At 33.4% G+C, this 19,167-nt stretch overlaps 1 protein-coding gene across 1 annotated transcript in view; it reads right to left on the bottom strand.

Annotated features, from left to right (window-relative positions):
* The window catches only part of LOC308633207 (krev interaction trapped protein 1-like), a gene marked incomplete at its 3' end in the record, with an annotated part of 43,431 nt that extends 24,689 nt beyond the window's left edge, over positions 1 to 18,742 (bottom strand). Inside the window, exons 1-10 of the mRNA XM_081265742.1 lie at positions 18,675 to 18,742; positions 17,028 to 17,131; positions 15,958 to 16,117; positions 11,256 to 11,348; positions 10,574 to 10,703; positions 9,731 to 9,974; positions 9,390 to 9,505; positions 9,025 to 9,168; positions 2,656 to 2,812; positions 1,892 to 1,999 (exon numbers count right to left, since the gene is read on the bottom strand). Of these exons, the coding sequence (XP_081121868.1) occupies positions 1,892 to 1,999; positions 2,656 to 2,812; positions 9,025 to 9,168; positions 9,390 to 9,505; positions 9,731 to 9,974; positions 10,574 to 10,703; positions 11,256 to 11,348; positions 15,958 to 16,117; positions 17,028 to 17,129 (1,254 nt within the window). The 5' untranslated portion in view covers positions 17,130 to 17,131; positions 18,675 to 18,742. The remainder of the gene's footprint in view (positions 1 to 1,891; positions 2,000 to 2,655; positions 2,813 to 9,024; positions 9,169 to 9,389; positions 9,506 to 9,730; positions 9,975 to 10,573; positions 10,704 to 11,255; positions 11,349 to 15,957; positions 16,118 to 17,027; positions 17,132 to 18,674) is intronic.
* Positions 18,743 to 19,167: the final 425 nt, after the last annotated feature.

Below are 19,167 nucleotides of genomic sequence, written 5' to 3'. Positions count from 1 at the left end.
TAACTTGTACTGAGAAGTCTTTTATAATGAAAGACTCTGAAGGTAAAAGTTGTAGAACAACAAATTTTGGCTAGCTTCCTTCCTTTAATTCAGAAAAACTCAAATAAAAGTGTTACAGGAAGTACCTGATGCTCCCAAGTAACATATAGGCCAAATCATTTTGGAATGAAGTACTTGATTCCTCTTCTTATCTGTTCAAAATATAAAAATTATGCCAGAAATAAAAATGTGTTATAACTATACAGTTAGAAAATTATTTGTAATGAAGTGTAACATAAGGTGTCTCTATTGCTTATCATTTCTTGTCTCTGTCTTATGGTCTTGGAATAGTATTTTGACAAAATGTGTATGTGTGGTGAGTCTGTATGTAACATTTCCTAATGGAAGACATTATGTGTTCCTTACCATTTTCAAGAGTATTCCATGGTGTAGATTCACAGATATACTAAATAAATACTTATTGACTAGTTGATGGTTAGTATCTAGAAAGGCTCGGGAGTATCAGTTACATCTGTTGGTATAAACCTTTTTATCTGGTTTTTAAGTTTTCAAATAGTTTTTAAATTAATAATAGTTTTATAATCACTATAACTTTTAGGCATAACAATTTCTTCTGATAGTAAATTCCTCTCCATTCTTGCTTTTGTTTTGTTTGTCTATGGTGCTAGGGATGGAACTCCAGGGCTTTGCACATGCTAATCAAGTGCTCTATCAATGAGCTATATGCCCCAAGCCCTCTTCTCCATCTTAATGTCAATGCTAATTCTAAATTAAACTTTAATCTTTATAATACAATGTGTATTTGTCATTAGATTTATCAGTTTATTTTGGGAATAATTAGATGGGAAGACTAGGTTGAAATAGCAGAAAAATAGAGCCAGGAAATCACCTATTTCAACGTTTGTGAGGGGGAGGAAGTTTTCACTAACTTGCTGAGACTAAATTAATAAATTATGTTCAATGCTGAATTTACAAATATAAAATGTTGTTTAGAAGGGCTAATACAGAAATATTCTTCAATGAATAATCAGAATTATTTTATTCAACACATCAAGTTACATTTGTGCATCATTGAACATTTTAGTTGATGACATACCTAATGCTATATACAATACAGCCTACGTATATAAAAGGCTATATATGATACCTAGGTTTGTGTAAAAATACTTTATGTTGTTCACATAATGATGAAATTGCCTAATGATGCATTTCTCAGAATAAATCCCTGTTTTAGAATGATTATATTGGGGGCTGGGGATATAGCTAAGTTTGCAGAGTGCTTGCCTTGCATGCACAAGATCCTGGGTTCAATCCCTAGCAAAAAAAAAAAAAAAGATTATACTGGAAATTAGAGATTATACTGGAAATTATGTTTTCTTCTTTTTTTGGTGAAAGAGATTGAACCCAAGGTCTTGTGCTTGCTAAGCATGAACTCTATCACTGACCTACATCCCTAGTCCCCAAATTAGATTAATTATCTTGGAAGTTTTATTCATTTTTCCAGTTCATTTGGTTATATAAAAATAAATATTCAGCCAGGTGCAGTGGCATATGCCTTGTAATCTCAGCAACTCAGGAGGCAGGAAGATCGAGAGTTCAAAGCCAGCCTCATCAACTCAGTTTGCCCTAAGCAAATTAGTGTGAGATCCCATTTCAAAATAAAGTATTAAAGGGCTGAATATGGCTCAGTGTTTAGGCACCTCTGGGTTTAATCTCCAGTACCAAAAAAAAAAAAAAAGTTCAAATGTTAAGAACAACAACAAATTTAATACATGAGTTTTACAATAGTAAAGAGTCATCTAAGCTTGTATCCTTTCACTCTTGCCACAGGTCCTTAAATTATCTATCAATTTAAAAGCTACATTTGACTATTGATAAATGTAATTCTTACTGGTTTGTTAATGGCTTCCTTCAACAATTTTGCTGCTTCTTCCCAGTTGTTTTGTTTGTTTTCTTCACAAATATTTAATGGGGATCTTCCTTGTTGGTCTGTTATGTGCTAAAAATGTGGGAGAGGTAAGGAAAAAAAGACATTAAAAATAGTTTTCTAAGGGAAAACATTCAATTAATCAGAATTTCATAAAAAAAGATTAATGCAAAGTGTTCAGTAAATATTAAGGCTACATCGTACATATTCTATATCAAACAAGAATTGCCAAAGTTAAAAGACTGAAAGCACTAGTCAATGAGATTATTGATTTTTAAAAGTTCTGATACAGATACAACAGTTTTTGTTATGTTTTTACTTTGCCCTTTAGAAACACTTGTTACTATGTGGATAGACCATCTTTTTTTCTTTCTCAAGACATATTTTGGGAAATAGAATATAAAATGAAAAGTGGTAAAAATTTTATGATTCTGGTAAAGGGTAGTGGTAATGGTTGCACAATAATGTGAGGATGTACTCAATGCCACTGAATTGTGCACTTAAATGTAAATAAAATCATAAATTTTACATGAGGTATATTTTTTCAGGATAAAAAAACATTTAAAATGTATGCTCAAGAGCACAGCTCATACATAAATATTACTTAATCTATAAAATGAAATTTATTTTTATTTTTTAGCTGACCTTTCAAATGTACAATGGAATATTTCAGTGTCATTACATGTTATTTACTGCTTGGGATGGGGATAAATAGGGAAATAACTTACTCTGTCAACTTCTGGATGGTTTAGGAGAATCTGTACTATTTCAGCATGTCCTCCTCCAGCAGCAAAATGAATAGGAGAACTTAGCTGTCCATTTAAAAAGTTTGGATTGCACTTTCCTTTCTCTAATAATATACGAGTGGCCTCAACTTTTCCATACCTACAAAAAAAATGAAACTTACCTAAAAAAAAATAATCTGGAATGTTAAAAAAAATCAAAAATTCAGCTAATATCCAAGAAATCTAAGGCTTTTCTAGGACAGATAGTAAAGCATTAATGGATTAAAACTCTGACAAAAAATGCTCTCAAGGGTTAGGGACTTTTTATTAATTATTTTGGCTCAATTCTATTTCTGATCAATTGAGAGAAAATATAACCAAATATAAAATAAAGAATGTGATGGAGAAACACTCCATATAAAGTACAAAAGTTATAAATTAGGAAGATATAATTTTTAGTTAAAAATAGGTTAAGAGAAGTTGGGGATACAGTATAGTGGTAGAGCATGTGCTATCATATGCAAGACCCTGAGTTCAATTCCAGCACGAAAAAAGGAAAAAAAAAGTTTAGAATCAGAAAGTAAGTCATAAACAATCTTATGGGAATGTTTTACATGTAGGCCTGACCATGAATTACAAAAGAGGCCCAAAGACAATCCTATATGTGGGTGCTACATTAAACTATGTGGAAGACACAAAGATACGATACAGAACCCTGCTCTGAAGGGTTTAATTAATCAGGCAAGACATTAACATGGATAAATTACATACTTTATAACTTTTGTACTTTGTACTCTTAGATTTAAGAATTTAGGATAACAACACAAATGGGACTTCACAACTGTCAAATCAAAATGGCATATATTTAATTATTTAAAACATTTGAAAAGATGAATGAGTTTTGTCTTCTCAGGAAGTGTTTTGAAAGAGCAATTTGAACAGATTTGAAATAAGAAAGAACATAAGAAATGTTAAAGGGAGATAAAATATTTTAGGTAGCGGGGAAGGAGTAAGGAAAGCAAAGTCTCAGAAGAGTACAAAGCATGTGCCAGACATAGTGAGTCAACATCTTGATTACAGCCAAAGATTTATGAAACATTGCAATCAGAAGCAATGGTGAAAAATAATCTGTTGTTTCGAAAGAAGAGGATGGAAGGAGAGAAGGTGAATGGAAATTTGGTTTTAGATATTTGAAGGAAAACAGTACATTAATTAGAATTGATCTGATTTGCCCTGAACGCTTTTCCCCTTTCACAAACTCTATGGTTTTTCTATACTCTGAATTGTTCACTTGTATCCTATCCCTTCTTATTCATGTGACTTTTGCTGGTGTTCTCTGCTATCAACATGCTCTTCTATTCTTCCTCATTTTGTTCAGACTGAATTCTATTAATCCTTTGAAATGGTTTAGGATAAATTTCTCTATATTCCTAATAATACATTTTAGCATTTTATTTTTGTTACTCTTATGGGACTCACCTCATTTTAACTAATTTCATTCTTATTTATATACTTCTTCTGTTACCCTGGAAGTTCATTAAGGGTAGAGATAATGTCATTGCATTCTCCAAAATGCCTTATGCACAAAAGATGCATGACTAAACTGTTAAGTAGGCAATTGAAAATGCAGGATTGGTTCTCAGAAGAGAGGCAAAGGCTTAGAATATCTATGTAGATTATGTACAATCATTTAACTGAAATGAATTACTATTAAGGTTGGAAGAATAGATAAAATCTTTCCGAGAGAGAAGTTAGAGAAAGATGATCCTCTTAGAACAATAAATGCATTTTGAAACACAGCCTTTCAGGGAAAGTCATAATGCAGGAATAATCTTAGAAGTAATAATAAAAATAATTAATACAAACACGAATTCGAAGAATGAGAAAAATGAAGCTTGAAGTCAGTTAAGTAACTTGTCCAAGTCTCATAGTTACTAGCCAGAGTTAGAATCTGGTTTTCTGAATCTTTGTACTTTCCACGTTCCTATACATGCTTGGATCATAGAATGGAGGCCAATATTTCATTAATAATAGTGATAGATTAACAATAAAATCTTGCATTTATTTTTTTTACTAAAGTCTCATTACACTCCTGCAACTCCAATTTGTTCTTAGAATAAAGGGGTGGTCAACAATATGCAGGGCAGGGAAAGATTAAAAACTCAGAGAAGGTAAAGAATGTGGCCCATTCACCTTTGAAGTGGCTTTGAAAGGAAGGAAAGAAACAGGACCGTAGCTAGAATAGGTAGCAAGTTCAAATTAAGGTTCTTTACATGTAGGGACAGAGAATCATGCATGAAGGCAAGAGCAAAGAAAGTTTGAAAAAGAAAATGGTGCCAGGAGCAGTGGCACATGCCTGTAATCCTAGTGGCTCGGGAGGCTGAGGCAGGAGAATCAAGAGTTCAAAGCTGGCCTCAGTAATTTAGCAAGGTGCTATAAGCAACTTAGTGAGACCCTGTCTCTAAACAAAATACAAAATAGGACTGGGGATGTGGCTCAGTGGTTGAATGCCTCTGAGTTCAATCTCTGGTACAGAAAAAAAAAAGAAAAGAAAAGAAAGGAAATGGTGATTTGAATGGGAAACATTTGTATGCATTATCTTATACAGAAGATGAGAAGATGTATGGAGACAAAAACTTATCATTGGGGTAAAGAAGTACATTTCTGTTTTCACCTTTCTTTGAAAATAGGGGGTAAAAGAATATAGGGAGTTATGAAAGTTAAGAATGAAAATAGTTAGCATTTACATATTTAGGAGTAGAAAGCTTTAGAATAGTTTGTAGGGGAAGACCAAAAGCATGACAGAATGAATGAAGCAAAGAGAATGAAGCAAAGCTAAGCTACAGTGAAGACCCCAATGAAATCAGATGGATTGGGCTGGGGATGTGGCTCAAGCGGTAGCGCGCTCGTCTGGCATGCGTGCGGCCCGGGTTCGATCCTCAGCACCACATACCAACAAAGATGTTGTGTACGCCGAGAATTAAGAAATAAATATTAAAAAAAATCTCTCTCTCTCTCTCTCCTCTCTCACTCTCTCTTTAAAAAAAAAGAAATCAGATGGATTAATTCATAGTGAGCCATATCATCTCATAGTTCTAAAAATACTTTCTGGCAATGAACTAATGCCTAATAGTACTATCAGAGAAAGAAGACAGTGATTTGATCCAAAACAGAGAGTCTGGCATAGAAAGGGCAAAGAGGTGACAAAATATGGGCTATGAGACATTTACAAGTGGTGACACATTGAAAATATGGAGTAAAAGTCAATTTAAATAGTTTGAGAAAATGATAACTCTATAAATTGTGTATTTAGGTGACTGATCACTGATTAAGGAATTTTAACAGCTTTGAACAATCCTAGGAGTAATATAATTAAATGATCCTCAAAAAAAGATCCAGAAATTCATAAGGACTGCTAAAAAATTTTCAGGGTGTCTTCTAGGTCAATATTTTCATAATAATAATACAAGATAGTATTTGCCCTTTTCATTCTCATTTTCTTCTTAGTATGAAGTTTTCTAGAAGCTGTGTGACATGTTTTGCAACATACTAACAGCAGAAGCAGATGTAAGAGTCTATTAAATAAAGACAGTAAAGAGATTTGTAAGACTGTAAAACAATGCCACTCTTCTCATTAATTTTTTTATTCTGGAAAATATGGCACTTTTATAAACTTGTATTATGCTAATACATGTTTATTATTTTAAAATGCATTACTAAATATTTAGGCTATTTTTCTGTTTTCATTTTTAATGTAGTAAATAACATTAATTCCACATAAACAAAAAAGAACTCTTTGTTGATTCTATAAGTTTTAAAAGGAAAAATAGGTCCTGAGACCAAAAAGTTTGAAAAGTACTTATCTAATCAAAACCATCATTGGTTTACTTACTTATTTTTGGTACCCGAGTTGAACCTAGGGGCACTTAAACACTGAGCCACATCCCCCAGTCCAATTTCCTAGTTTTTATTTTGAGACAGATTCTTGCTAAGTTGTTGAGGCTGGCTTGAAACTTAAAATCCTTTATCTTCTGCCTCCTAAGTCGCTGAGATTATAGGAGTATGCCAGCATGCCTGGCTTCATTTTATTTTATTCTTTTTCTTTTCTTTTTTTTTTTTTTTTGGTACCAGGGATTGAACCTAGGGGTTCTTAACCACTGAACCATATCCCCAGCCCTTTTTATTTTGAGACATGGTCTCACTAAGTTGCATAGGGCCTGACTAAGTTGCTGAGGCTGGCCAGGATCTTGTGATCCTCCTACCTCAGAACTCCTGAGCTGCTCGGATTAAAAGCCTGTGCCACCACACTTGGCAAATACCCTCATTTTAAAGATGAGAAAACAGATCAAGAGGAGTAAAACATTGTTTAACCTTATAAAGACTGGACAAGCCCCAGAGTTTAGGCTGTGATAGTTCAGTGTCCCCTCCTAGATCATTGTACTGAATAAGAGTATATTCCAAAATAAATTAATTTAAATTCTTAATTAAATAAACCATTCTTTATTCAAATTCATACCAATCAAATGATGCATCTGATTAAAAGTATTGAAAGGTGACCCATACTATGTCTGGTGATCGGTACTTCTAGGAAAATTAATTTTATCAAATTTTCCTTGGTGTACTCTATTAACAAGAAGCTGAAATTAAAATACTATAGCTTAATAAGTTTTAGAATGAGACACCAACATCTTTACATTTTAACATTTTTTTCTTCTTGGGGGGGGTGCTGCAGATTGAACCCAGGGTCTCACGCATACATGCATGCTAATAAGCATATACTCTGCTATTGAGCTATCACCTCAACTACAACAATATTTAATAAAAGCCAACTTTATTAAGTGCTTATTATGTGTCCTCAAAGAACCCTTTCTTCATTTTTCTTTTTTGATATAGTGCTAATGACTGAACATCAGTATGCTAGGCAAGTGCTCTACCACTGAGTTACACCTCAGCCCTGTATTTTCTTTTTTAATCTTAGGAAAAGTATCATTTTGAAGTCCATCTTATACATAAGGAAACAAACCCTTAAAGTGGTTAAGTAACTTGGCAATGGTCATACTTTTAGGAATAACAGATGCGATTGAAACTTAAATACCTTCCAAAATATGTTAAATGCTAGACTAGTGCTTTTATATAACATGTAGTAGAAAATACTACCATTTTTTTATTAGAGAAGAAAAAAAATCTCCTGCCATAAACTACAATTCACTGCCTTGGCCTTTCCCAATCCCACAGTGTAGTTGTTTGGGGTTTGATCTATATGCTATACCTTTTTTGTTTATCTACAGGTAAAGCATGCAATTTCTTTTAGTATTATTTACATCATCAGTATTTATCAGTAATCTGAGGCAACAACTAGTAGATAACCTAAGCATGATTTAGGGTAACCCTAAATATAAATATAAAAATTTCCCAAACTGAAAACATAAGAGCAAGTTTACCAAATAAAAGAGCTTATTTTTAAGAAAACAGAAAAAAAATACTTTAAAAGCAACTAAATTTAGACACTTGATCACAAATATTAGAATTAGAGAAATCAAAAGAATTCTGAATTGGAATGAACTCTAGAAATGGTCTAGTTATTGTATTTTACATACAGATAAATGAACTAAGATGCATATATGTGAAGTTCCTTGCTTAACATTGCACAGCTAAGATATTGTGGACAATTAACGGTTAGTAAGTAGTATGGTACTATACTTTAAACAACAGGTCAAAAATAACTTTCTCATAGAAAAAAATTGTAATATAATCATGTTCTTTTGAGACAATGGGCATTCTGTTAACTACAGCCACCAATATTGAAAACTCAGCCCAGCTAAGGGGAAATAGTATATTATGTGAAAAGAGTAGGACAGTAAGAGCTACATCAGGCAAGTAGTGTTAAGAGCTAACTCCAATTCTTTTCAAACCCCCACATCTAATAAAACGGAAGGTTCTGATTCTAATGAAGGTTTCTGATAACCACCATTTCCCAAAGAATGAAGAGGATAATTTCCTATGTTATTAACACATTCAAACTTTATAATAAGGATAAAATAATACAACATAAACCCAATATAAAACAAAAGACACTGCAAGGTAAATAAGGGACCTTGGGTTCAGCAGTGATATTTACTAGTTATTAACTATCCTACGGTAAGACTTGATGATCCCTATTAACAATGGCAGTACTTTCCCCATGGGTCAGACCTTGCAATTCTGAACAGTAGCACATACACAGTAATCACAAGATCAAAACAGAAAGCTCAGAAGGCAACCATAGTGGAAAAAAGTGTCTGGAATGATAATAGTCTTTTTGATAAGATATATTAATATTTAATACTAAGAATTTATTCTCTCTAGAAAGAAAAGAATAAGTAATTCATTTACCAGCATGCATAATGAATGGGTGCCCAGTGGTCACTATCTAATTGGTTGACTGAAAATCTCTCATTGAGAAGACGGCTTAGTAATTCTGAATCTCCTTCACAGGCACTTCGATGAAGAGGAAAATCATCTACCCACTGTCGTTCTCTAATTATTAAAAAGAAAGTAAAAAAATGCAAACAGCATTGTTTAAATTGAAATTGTTTCAAAGCAAATGTGACACACCTATTAAAGCTACATATAACTGAGCAGCTATAAGTAAACTATTAACTAGGTTGCAAAATTATAGCACGTATTATTTTAAACAATATTTTAATACTGTAATATATTTTTAAGGTTAACAATATGGAGTAAAACCAAAAAAGTACTTGTCTTCTGTGACACTGCTCATGCTTCTCTGCCATTTTTCCTGTTTGGGAATTTGTATTTTTGAGTAGTCTGGAGCTCCTAGACCAAAGTATGGATTTATTACCACTTTATCTACCTAGAAAGTAGAAAACAAAACAAAAAGAAAAACTTCTTAAGAGCTTTTAATAATTGACCTTTATGTATATAAATACAGCATGGATATCATCTTAATGTTTGTTTACAAATAACTATACACACACACACACACACACACACACACACACACACACACACATCTCAGAAAAAAATTACACTTGACATGAAATGACTTTTGAAACCAAAGCCAAAATTCAACTCTTACCCGATTTGTATATTGAAGATCTGATCCAAACAAAGGGTTATAAATACAGGTATCTGCTTTCTCTAGGGCTAACATTTTACTCTTTATTTCTAATGCACTATACCCCATATATAGTGAGTTTTCTGCCTGGCCTGATTCAGTAGCATATGCAGGGTTTATGACATTAGTTTTTATACGCTCAAATGGAGAAGGTCGGAATAAAGCTGGAATAAAGTGAGACTGTGCATGACGTTCATCTAACCACCTGGCAAAAATAGAAAAAAAAAGAGGTAGTAAAAACACTTGTTCAAAAATGAAGATGAAACGGTAGACTATTAATTCTGATATGTGGTACTTTCTAATATTACACTTGGATTTTTATAATCTTCATTAGTGTTGGCTAAGTACCTCATTTGTTAATAAAACTTTTGTTAATAGACACAAGTAAACAATTTTTAAAAATGTATATGCTATAGTAATGATAAAAACTCCTTTCAAAAAATGAAGTACCTTCAAAATTTACACCACTGAGATGTACGTGATAAGAGTCCTACTGTTAGAGAAAGACAAAGGGAGAGATTAAATTACTTATATTAATAAGAATATCTAAACACTAAATCCAGTTTTCTAACAGAAGAATCTTAATTCCAAGGTCAGGGCAGTGTTTGTTATTTTTTAATAAAATTAACATGCTCTAAACAGATAAGCCAATCTTGCCTTGGGTGGTTTTCATTTTTATTTTATAATTGAAAAACATACCATTTCTTAATACATATATTATTTTAAAAGTGTCTATATCGGACTAATTTCCAGTACAAACATGTATCTGATTAATTAAAAAATATATTTAATGGTACATCTTACTTATCCAAGGCTATTAACATTCTTGCTGTAAGTGTTGCAAAGTGAGTACTGGATTCACTACAGACTCGCATAATATCCTGTAAGCAGTAAAATATTGGGCATCCTGGAGTATATGTATATTTAGTATTATCTGAAAAAAAAGAATGGTGCCATCATAAAAAGGGTTATATCTACATTACGAAGTGAGTCATATTATACATTATATCTATGTAATATAAATATTACAAATACTACAATTGGACAGTATATTTTAGAACTATTATTGACATTTCTTATCCTCAATAACAAAATAGGCTTTGATCATAATCTGTTTATTTCCCAGAATACTTAAATATCTATTTCTATTCTATCTATGGTATATCATTTGAAAAATTCCTGATTTTAACCTAAGTACTTTTAATCTCAATTATACCTTCCCTCCTAACTTTTCCATCCTATTTAAAAAACTGAAATAAAAGCATCACTGGTTAGCCAATAATGCTTGTATACTAACCAATATACAAAGCCAAGAAGATATACATTAATTTGAAATTGAAACATTTTTGGCAAGTCAAAATTTTTTCTATGAACTTAACATGTATTTTATAACAGTATCCCAATAGTAACTATAAATGCAAACTTCTAAGTTCCTCAATAAACTTTCACTTAGCATCTAAAGTAATAAATATAAGAGAGATTGTACCTTTGACAACTGATGGAACAATAAATAATGATGCTTCTCTGCCCATCTTCTCTCCATCCAGAGGAAATTTCTTCATTAGTACCACTCGTTTTCCTAATCATTTTAAGAAAGGCAGCAAAGATAAAAAAAACAGACTTTTTTTTTTTTTGGTGCTGGGGATTAAACCCAGGGCCTTGTACATATGAAGCAAGCACTCTACCAATTGAGCTATATCCCTAGCCCCAAAATAACAGACTTTCAAGTCTGATAAATTAACTCACAAATTAGAAAATAAATCTTTAGGAATTACGGATATAGCTCAGTAGTAGAGCACTTGTCTTAGTTTAGGCAAGGCATAATATCTGTGTTTGATCAAGAACATAATATCTGTGTTTGATCCCATGTACTGCAAATAAAAAAATAAGTTTAAAAAGAAAAGAAAAAAAATTTAAGACAACATAAGAGGAACTGAAATATGCTTAAAAATCAGTTTTATTACATATACTAATAAAAATAATAATTCTGATTATACAGGATCATCCTGTAGTAAGCTAGTACATTTAAGGTCATAGTTTCACTTACTAGAAGAGAAGTTTCCTATGTATAGCAAGGAAAACTGTTCTGCTAAGGACTGAGAAAGCAGGTCCAACAGCAAGGCATCCTGTAAGGTCAACAAACATACTTCCTCACTCAGCTCTGATAAAGGTGGTAATTTTATTACAGTCTGGGTTCACTGAGGCAGAGTAGTATATGAAAGTTACAAAATCTTAAATGGTAGCTCTTTGTTATTTAAATACTCATCTTCCATCCTCAATATTAACTTTTATTAGAATCTGATTGGGCTACAAACTAATGTTTTGAGTCGTAATCACAATTCTTGAGTCTGTTTACCTTAATTTGGCATTAAGTAGGCCATCACTAATAAACTACTAATCTTATACTCTAAAACCCCTCATTGTCTAGGTTCCTTTGCTATGATATTCATCAAATTTATCAATTTCCGATCTTCTCCCCTCAAGAAATACAATAGCTAGCAATAGGATTACTCTGTGGATAAGTAGTTAAACAGATAAATAATTTCATGTATTCATAAAATATCAGTTAGTATTTCTAGTTTTTTTAATATTTATTTTTTAGGTGTAGTTGGACACAATACCTTTAATTAATTAATTTATTTTTTATGTGATGCTGAGGTTCGAACCCAAAGCCTTGCACATGCTAGGCAAGCGTTCTACCGCTGAGCTACAACCCTAGCCCCATTATTTCTAGTTCTTAAGGCCTTTTCTATTATAGTCCCCAAAATTATTTTACAAAATGGACACTTGTTCAAAGTATAAATGTTAGATATAGAATAACATTCTAATAAATGTCGAGGCACTATTTGTTTTGTCTTTTTTTTTAAGAGAGAGTGATAGAGGGGAGAGAGAGAGAGAGAGAGAGAGAGAGAGAGAGAGAGAGAGAGAGAGAGAGAATTTTTAATATTTATTTTTTAGTTCTCGGCAGACACAACATCTTTGTTGGTATGTGGTGCTGAGGATCGAACCCGGGCCGCATGCATGCCAGGCAGGCGCGCTACCGCTTGAGCCATATCCCCAGCCCCTTGTTTTGTCTTTTTAAAAATATTTTTTTAGTAGTAGAAGAACATAATATCTTTATTTATTTATTTTTATGTGGTGCTGAGGATTGAACTCAGTGCCTCACACGTGTAGAGGCAAGTGATCTACCACTGAGCTATAGCCCCAGCCCCTCTTTTGTCTGTCTTGAGGTCTCCTATTTACTCGATCCTTCCTGCTTTGCTGCTTTCCCAGATCTGGTTCAGATTTACTGTTGAACTGCCTATTTTACAAATCATATCTGTAACTATGAGATCTGTTGTGGAAGGAAAAAAAGGCACTGACTTCAAAATGAGATGTGAGGGTTTAGTTCTAATTCCTCAATTAACAGCAACATGCTCTTTATGGGTGACAACCTATATCTGCATTTCCAATTACAGTTGTGAAAATGTCCACATACCAACTCACAGGACCAATTAAAGAATTTCAGGAATAAATGTGGTAGCAAAGCATATAGAGTACTACACAAAATGCAAAGCATACCTACTGCTACTATAGTTGTTTGTGATTTCCATGTGACACTTATACAATGAATCATTGGGACATAGCACCTGCTTATTAGCATGTGTGAGTTCCTGAGTTTCATCTCCAACACCAAAAACAAATAAAAACCCAAACTAACACAAAACAAAACAGAGACCCCCCCAAACCCTTAGACATTTACAAAAGCTCAATTGAAAAGGAGATTAATAGTAAATTCCTCTATTTGTGTTCATTAAAAGCTGCCTGAAAATATATTAGTATATTTTATTGTCTAAATGGGTAAAATTTTACTAGGCATGCTTCATTTATAATTCTTCCTAAGGGAAACTGCCTAGTACTCTGGGTCAGGGGAATTTTTGTTAATACTGACACCTCTCCCATCCCCCTTTTGGGTGAATGAACCTAGTAGCAAAGCTTGGCTTATGCACAGCAAATTATTACTTATCTATTTCAGCTCAAATACCTCACAGACTAAGCAGATTTCTGTCTCATGGATTCAGTCTCAGGATAAATCTTTTTTTTTTAAAGAGAGAGAGAGAGAGAGAGAGAGAGAGAGAATTTTTTAATATTTATTATTTTTTAGTTCTCGGCGGACACAACATCTTTGTTGGTATGTGGTGCTGAGGATCGAACCCGGGCCGCACGCATGCCAGGCGAGCGCGCTACCGCTTGAGCCACATCCCCAGCCCCATAAATCTTGATAACTATAATAATTTGGCAATCGTGGAAGATGAAAATTTGACAGAGAAGTCAAAAGACTAAGGTAAAAAAGACTGGCAAATTTGTGATATCCACAGTCTTTCACACACTTTGATCCCAAAAGGATGTTCCTCTTTCCCCTCATCCTGCTTCTTTCCCCCTAGGGTAAAAATGGTTTCTAGATCATTTTATTAAAAAAAATCAATAATCAGGGAAAAAGGATTCTTTTTGTGAGATTCAGAATATATATCAAAGATCTGCAAAGTTATGGAGGAACTTCTTACAATCTTGAGTTATAACAGAGTCTCAACTCACAAAAACCCTTAAAGCTCTTCTGTGGAAGTAACCTATTCGAATCATACAATAAAGTGAATGGTACCTCAGAAAGTCATAACACAGCTGTATAGCTCAGCTAGATTATGTCTAGAAAACAAATTGGAAAAAAACTAACAAATCATAAGACCTGGCTATATGTCTGCAACAAATAATCTTTACTAAAACAGGTGAATCAGACACCTAATTTCTACAGGGGAACAATGACAAAAAACTGAATAAACTTTAAAAACCAAAAGCAGACACAGAGAGGTACTCTTTATCTCACTAACAATTGGTTTCAACTTCTTTTTGATTGAAGCAAGCATTATCTTTTTAATTATGATGCCTGAATCTTAGGCATAGTTTATAGTTTCTGTAATTTCTGACCACTTTTGCTTGTTAAAAGGATATACCCTGAGAAATTGGATCATCAATTTTTAATCACTTTTACTGTCTATACATTATTTAATATTTTAAATGGTGCCTATGTCTATACATTATTTAATATTTTAAAAGGTGTCTCAATCTTTCAAGGTTAGTATGTCTACACATTAGTTTCACTCTTAGAAAAGGGACTTATTTCTATGGCCAAATGGAAAGAAAATCCCTGCTATCTGGTAACTTCCAGGATTTCCCATAATCCATGAATGTTAACTTTTACTTAGTTATAAGATAGAGGTTTATAATTTCTTTTGTACTGGAGTAGAAACATAAAAACAGTAGTTCAATGATACTTACCTAGAAAACTAAACTTTCAGCAAATGTAATTTGTAATTGATTATAGTTTTTATTTTTAAATATTTATTTTTTTAGTTGTCATTGGACACAATACCTCTATTTTATTTATTTATTTTTATTTGGTGCTGAGGATTGAACCCAGTGCCTTGCATGTGCAAGGCAAAGCATTCTACCGCTGAGCCACAACCCTAGCCCATAGTTTTTTAATTTTTAATTGATTAAAAAAAATGACAACAGAATGCATTACAGTTCTTATTACACATATATATACCACAATTTTTCATATATCTGTTTGTATATAAAAAATGTTGATACCCAATTCGTGTCTTCATACATGTACTTTGAATAATGATGTCCATCTCATTCCACCATCCTTGCTAATCTCCTTCCCCTCCCTTTCCTTCCCACCTCTCTTCCCCATCTAGAATTCATCTATTCCTCCCATGCTCCCCCTCCCTACCCACTATGAGTCAGCCTCCTTATATCAGAGAAAACATTCAGCATTTGTTTTTTGGGGATTGGCTAACTTTATTTAGCATTATCTTCTCCAACACCATCCTTTTACCTACAAATGTCATTGTTTAATTCTCTTTTATTCCCTGCCCATAGTTTTTAAATCACTACTTCATTTCCTTTCTCTACTGACCAAATCATTAACATTGTGATTTCTTTAAATGCTTTTCAAGTTTTGAGAAAAATTATAGTTGAATTACTTCTTAAAAGGCTTGATATAATTAATAAAAAAACTTTTTGTTTTGTAAGTTTTTCAAATGTAAAAAAAACAAACTTTGATTTTTGTATATTTTAAAATATATCTTATTTTTACAAGTATTTAAAGAAAACTGAGTTAAGAAAAATAAAGAAAAGTTTCCTACCTCTGATACCCTGGTTTGCTGGAGAAATTGGCTTGGTGGTTTCTACGACATAATCCAATATGCCTTGTGTAATTTCACTGTTGCCTTGAAGTTTAGTTTCCAACAAAACTTTCTTTCTCTTTTTTTTCTGTCCTTCAATGGGAACTTCATGCAATAGAATCTTAAATGAGAAAAATATCAGTAAGAGAAAGTTTAAAATAAAATGTGCCTTACCTAAAATACTGTAATACGCTAACAGCCGTTCTCAGCTCTAGTAATATGTCTAGTAATAAAGTAGAATAGCTTTAGAATAATAATATCAACACCCATCCCTAATCTCAGACCTATTAAATCAGAATGTCTAGGAACTGGAGTTCTAATACTAACAGTTTCAAAAAATTTCCAGGTAATTCATCAGTGTAGCCACGATTGAGAAGGAATAAGCAAACGCATTGCTGGAGCAACAGTCTACAGAAAACCCCTGCAGTACCCTTTAACAGGTTTCAGAAAACCTGAAAAGAGCAATTTAAGTAAAATACTAGAGGAATTAGGTTAGATTAAAAGTAATTCATAGTGCTAGGCATGTGTTGTATAGAAAAGATAACAATTCAGTTAGATATATTTTTGCCTGAATTACAAGTTTACCAATGTATGTAATACAATTCAAGACCACAGAGAAGTCACTTGATTGCCTAGAACTTAAGGGAAAAATATACATTAAATAGTTAAAAATAAACTGGGAAAACGAGAACAATGTTTACACAAACATTTTGAGTGAGTTGAATTTTGTAGTTTTTTCATTTTTGAGAACCATTCTACAAACTGTACTAAATCTAAGTATATAAATTGTAAGAAAAGCTCAAAGGAATAACTTTTACTATACAATAACCTACACACATAAATCAAATATTTAAATGCTCAAAAGACATGCAGCAGAAAGACATGATGGATAGAGATCTAGAATAACCAGCTTATCAATAAGGTTTAAAATATATAATAAATAAATAAAACATATTATAAGGTTTTATATGTTAATGATAGTATAGAATGACATTCAGTGCAGAAAATCAAATGTCATTAAATTTTCTCACTTCATATGACTTAGCTCTGTATTCTCGAGAATTGAGACTGGCAGTATTCTTTGGCCGAATAACAGCAACATATGCATCTTCTATGTTTTCTGGATTTCCCATTGCTTTACAAAACAAACAAAAATTCCTTAAAGATTAAATGACACAATTGGTGGCAAAGTAAAAATTAGAGTATTATATCCCAACTTGAAAATCTTTTATTTCCAATAATCACTTTGGAAACAATTAAAAAATGTTTACTTGTGTATCTTCGACTTGATAGTACCTAAAAGGCAAACCAGAGATAACTTTGATTGTATCTTTATCACGGAACTATTCAAAATATTAGCTTATAATTTAAGATTTTCCTATAAATTCCTTCTGTTAAAGGTAAAAAAAAATTCAAAATGAAGATACATATTTTCATAGATCTTAATGACAGTTAAGAATCTGTCTTTTAGGCATAAAAAAGTCATGAGGTTATAAAATATTTTGCAAATAATGACTTGAAACAATGATTCAGATCAATGCACACTCATTTTCCATAAATTATACAAGTGAATGAGATGTATGGACACCTCCTTAAAGACTGAAAACCCCCTAAAAGACAATGTATTGTGAAGACATTGTATAATATACATGGCACAATTACACAAACAAGTTTTGCCATTAAGTATCTACAAAGAGAAATCAAGTAACTCTTAGTTTTCCAAAATGAATTTGAAGCAAATCAATTCCTGTCTTGGCCAACCTAGGCTAAGAAATCAATCAAGTGCTTTATTTGTTAATGCTCATCACTTAGTTTTTTTTTTTTCTTTTTAATGTTAGCATTCCCAAAAGATTCTTAAAACTGGCTTTCCAGAAATATTCACACTAGACTATTTGAAATATACATTCTTCCTGTGACATGAAATAAGTAAACAAAGGCTTTTTTTAGGGAAATAATATTCCTATATTAATAATCAAGGTAAAGCCTGAAAAGATAGAGAACACATACAAATGGATAGGAAGAAAACAACTGAGCTAACAATAATGAAGATATAACTAGATATGTTATGAAATGTTGAGACTGAGTTTTAATGACGGTTTAAGTGACTATGTACAGGAAACATGTGGCATTTTGTCATATTTCCCACTCAATACCAGAAAATGTTTAGGCAAAAAATAACAATATAGTAAGTAATGAGGCCTCAGAAATGAAGTGTTGGGGGTGGTATCATTTTAAAATACACAAGGGCATTTTTGGTTGTGACTATGACTGGAGAAGGGGCGATAGAGAAGAAACATTTGGTGCCCGTGGGCAGAATAATGTTAGACTGCTTGCAAACAAACTCTAAAGAGACACAGCTCTCTGGGAGAGTGGGAAAGTAATGGAACTGAGATTTTTTAGTTAGGCCAGCTAGATAAAAAGACTTCTGGTGAAGCTAAAAGCACGATGGAGAAAAAGCAAAGAAAGAAAAAGAAAAGCCTCAAAAACAGAAGAAAGGGAAAGTGAGTTATGATGACAAGCTCCGACTCGGTTTTCCTACCTGACAACAAACACTCTGCCTTTCACTCCCCCACCTCCGCTACCACCCTTCAAGGAAAACTGCAAGCTTCTTTGCGCAGTTTCCACCTCAAAGGTAGCTTTGGCTTCTCAGTAACTATTCGTAGAAAGAAATTCCTTGCCTGGAGAAACTAGATACGGAGGTGATTCGGTCTCCGAGTTCTTTTCTTTCGCTGGAATCTGGATCTCGCTTCTCCTTTCCGCGAAGGAAACCTAGCGGTCTCACCCGTGCGGGCGGCCCACAGTCTCTGGGGCCGCTACATTCAACGCCCAGGGTGGGACGGTCACCGTAGGGGCGGGGTACCGTCACCGTTTTTTCATCCCTCCTTTCCTTCTCCCAGGCACAGCAGCCCGGCCCCACTTCCTGTAGCAGCAGGACCCTCGGTCGCCACCAGAAGACACCGGGCGCGTTCTCTCGCGCTCGCCACCCCACACCCCGAGAGCTCGGGTCTCTGGCGTCGGAGAACCTTTTGCGCACCCGCTTTTTATTGTCCCTCCCTTTCCTCGCGCCTGAGCACCGTTCACCCTTGCACTTTCTCCAGAAATTATGGGCTCCCAGACCTTCAAAGGCCCTATCTTTTCATCCTGCCGCTATCCGGGTGAGAAAATCGCTTC

This window comes from Spermophilus citellus, assembly GCF_964194105.1.
Source record: "Spermophilus citellus genome assembly, chromosome: 14".
In the NCBI taxonomy this organism is placed as follows: Eukaryota; Metazoa; Chordata; class Mammalia; order Rodentia; family Sciuridae; genus Spermophilus; species Spermophilus citellus.
This window is presented reverse-complemented; position numbering and strand designations above follow the sequence as displayed.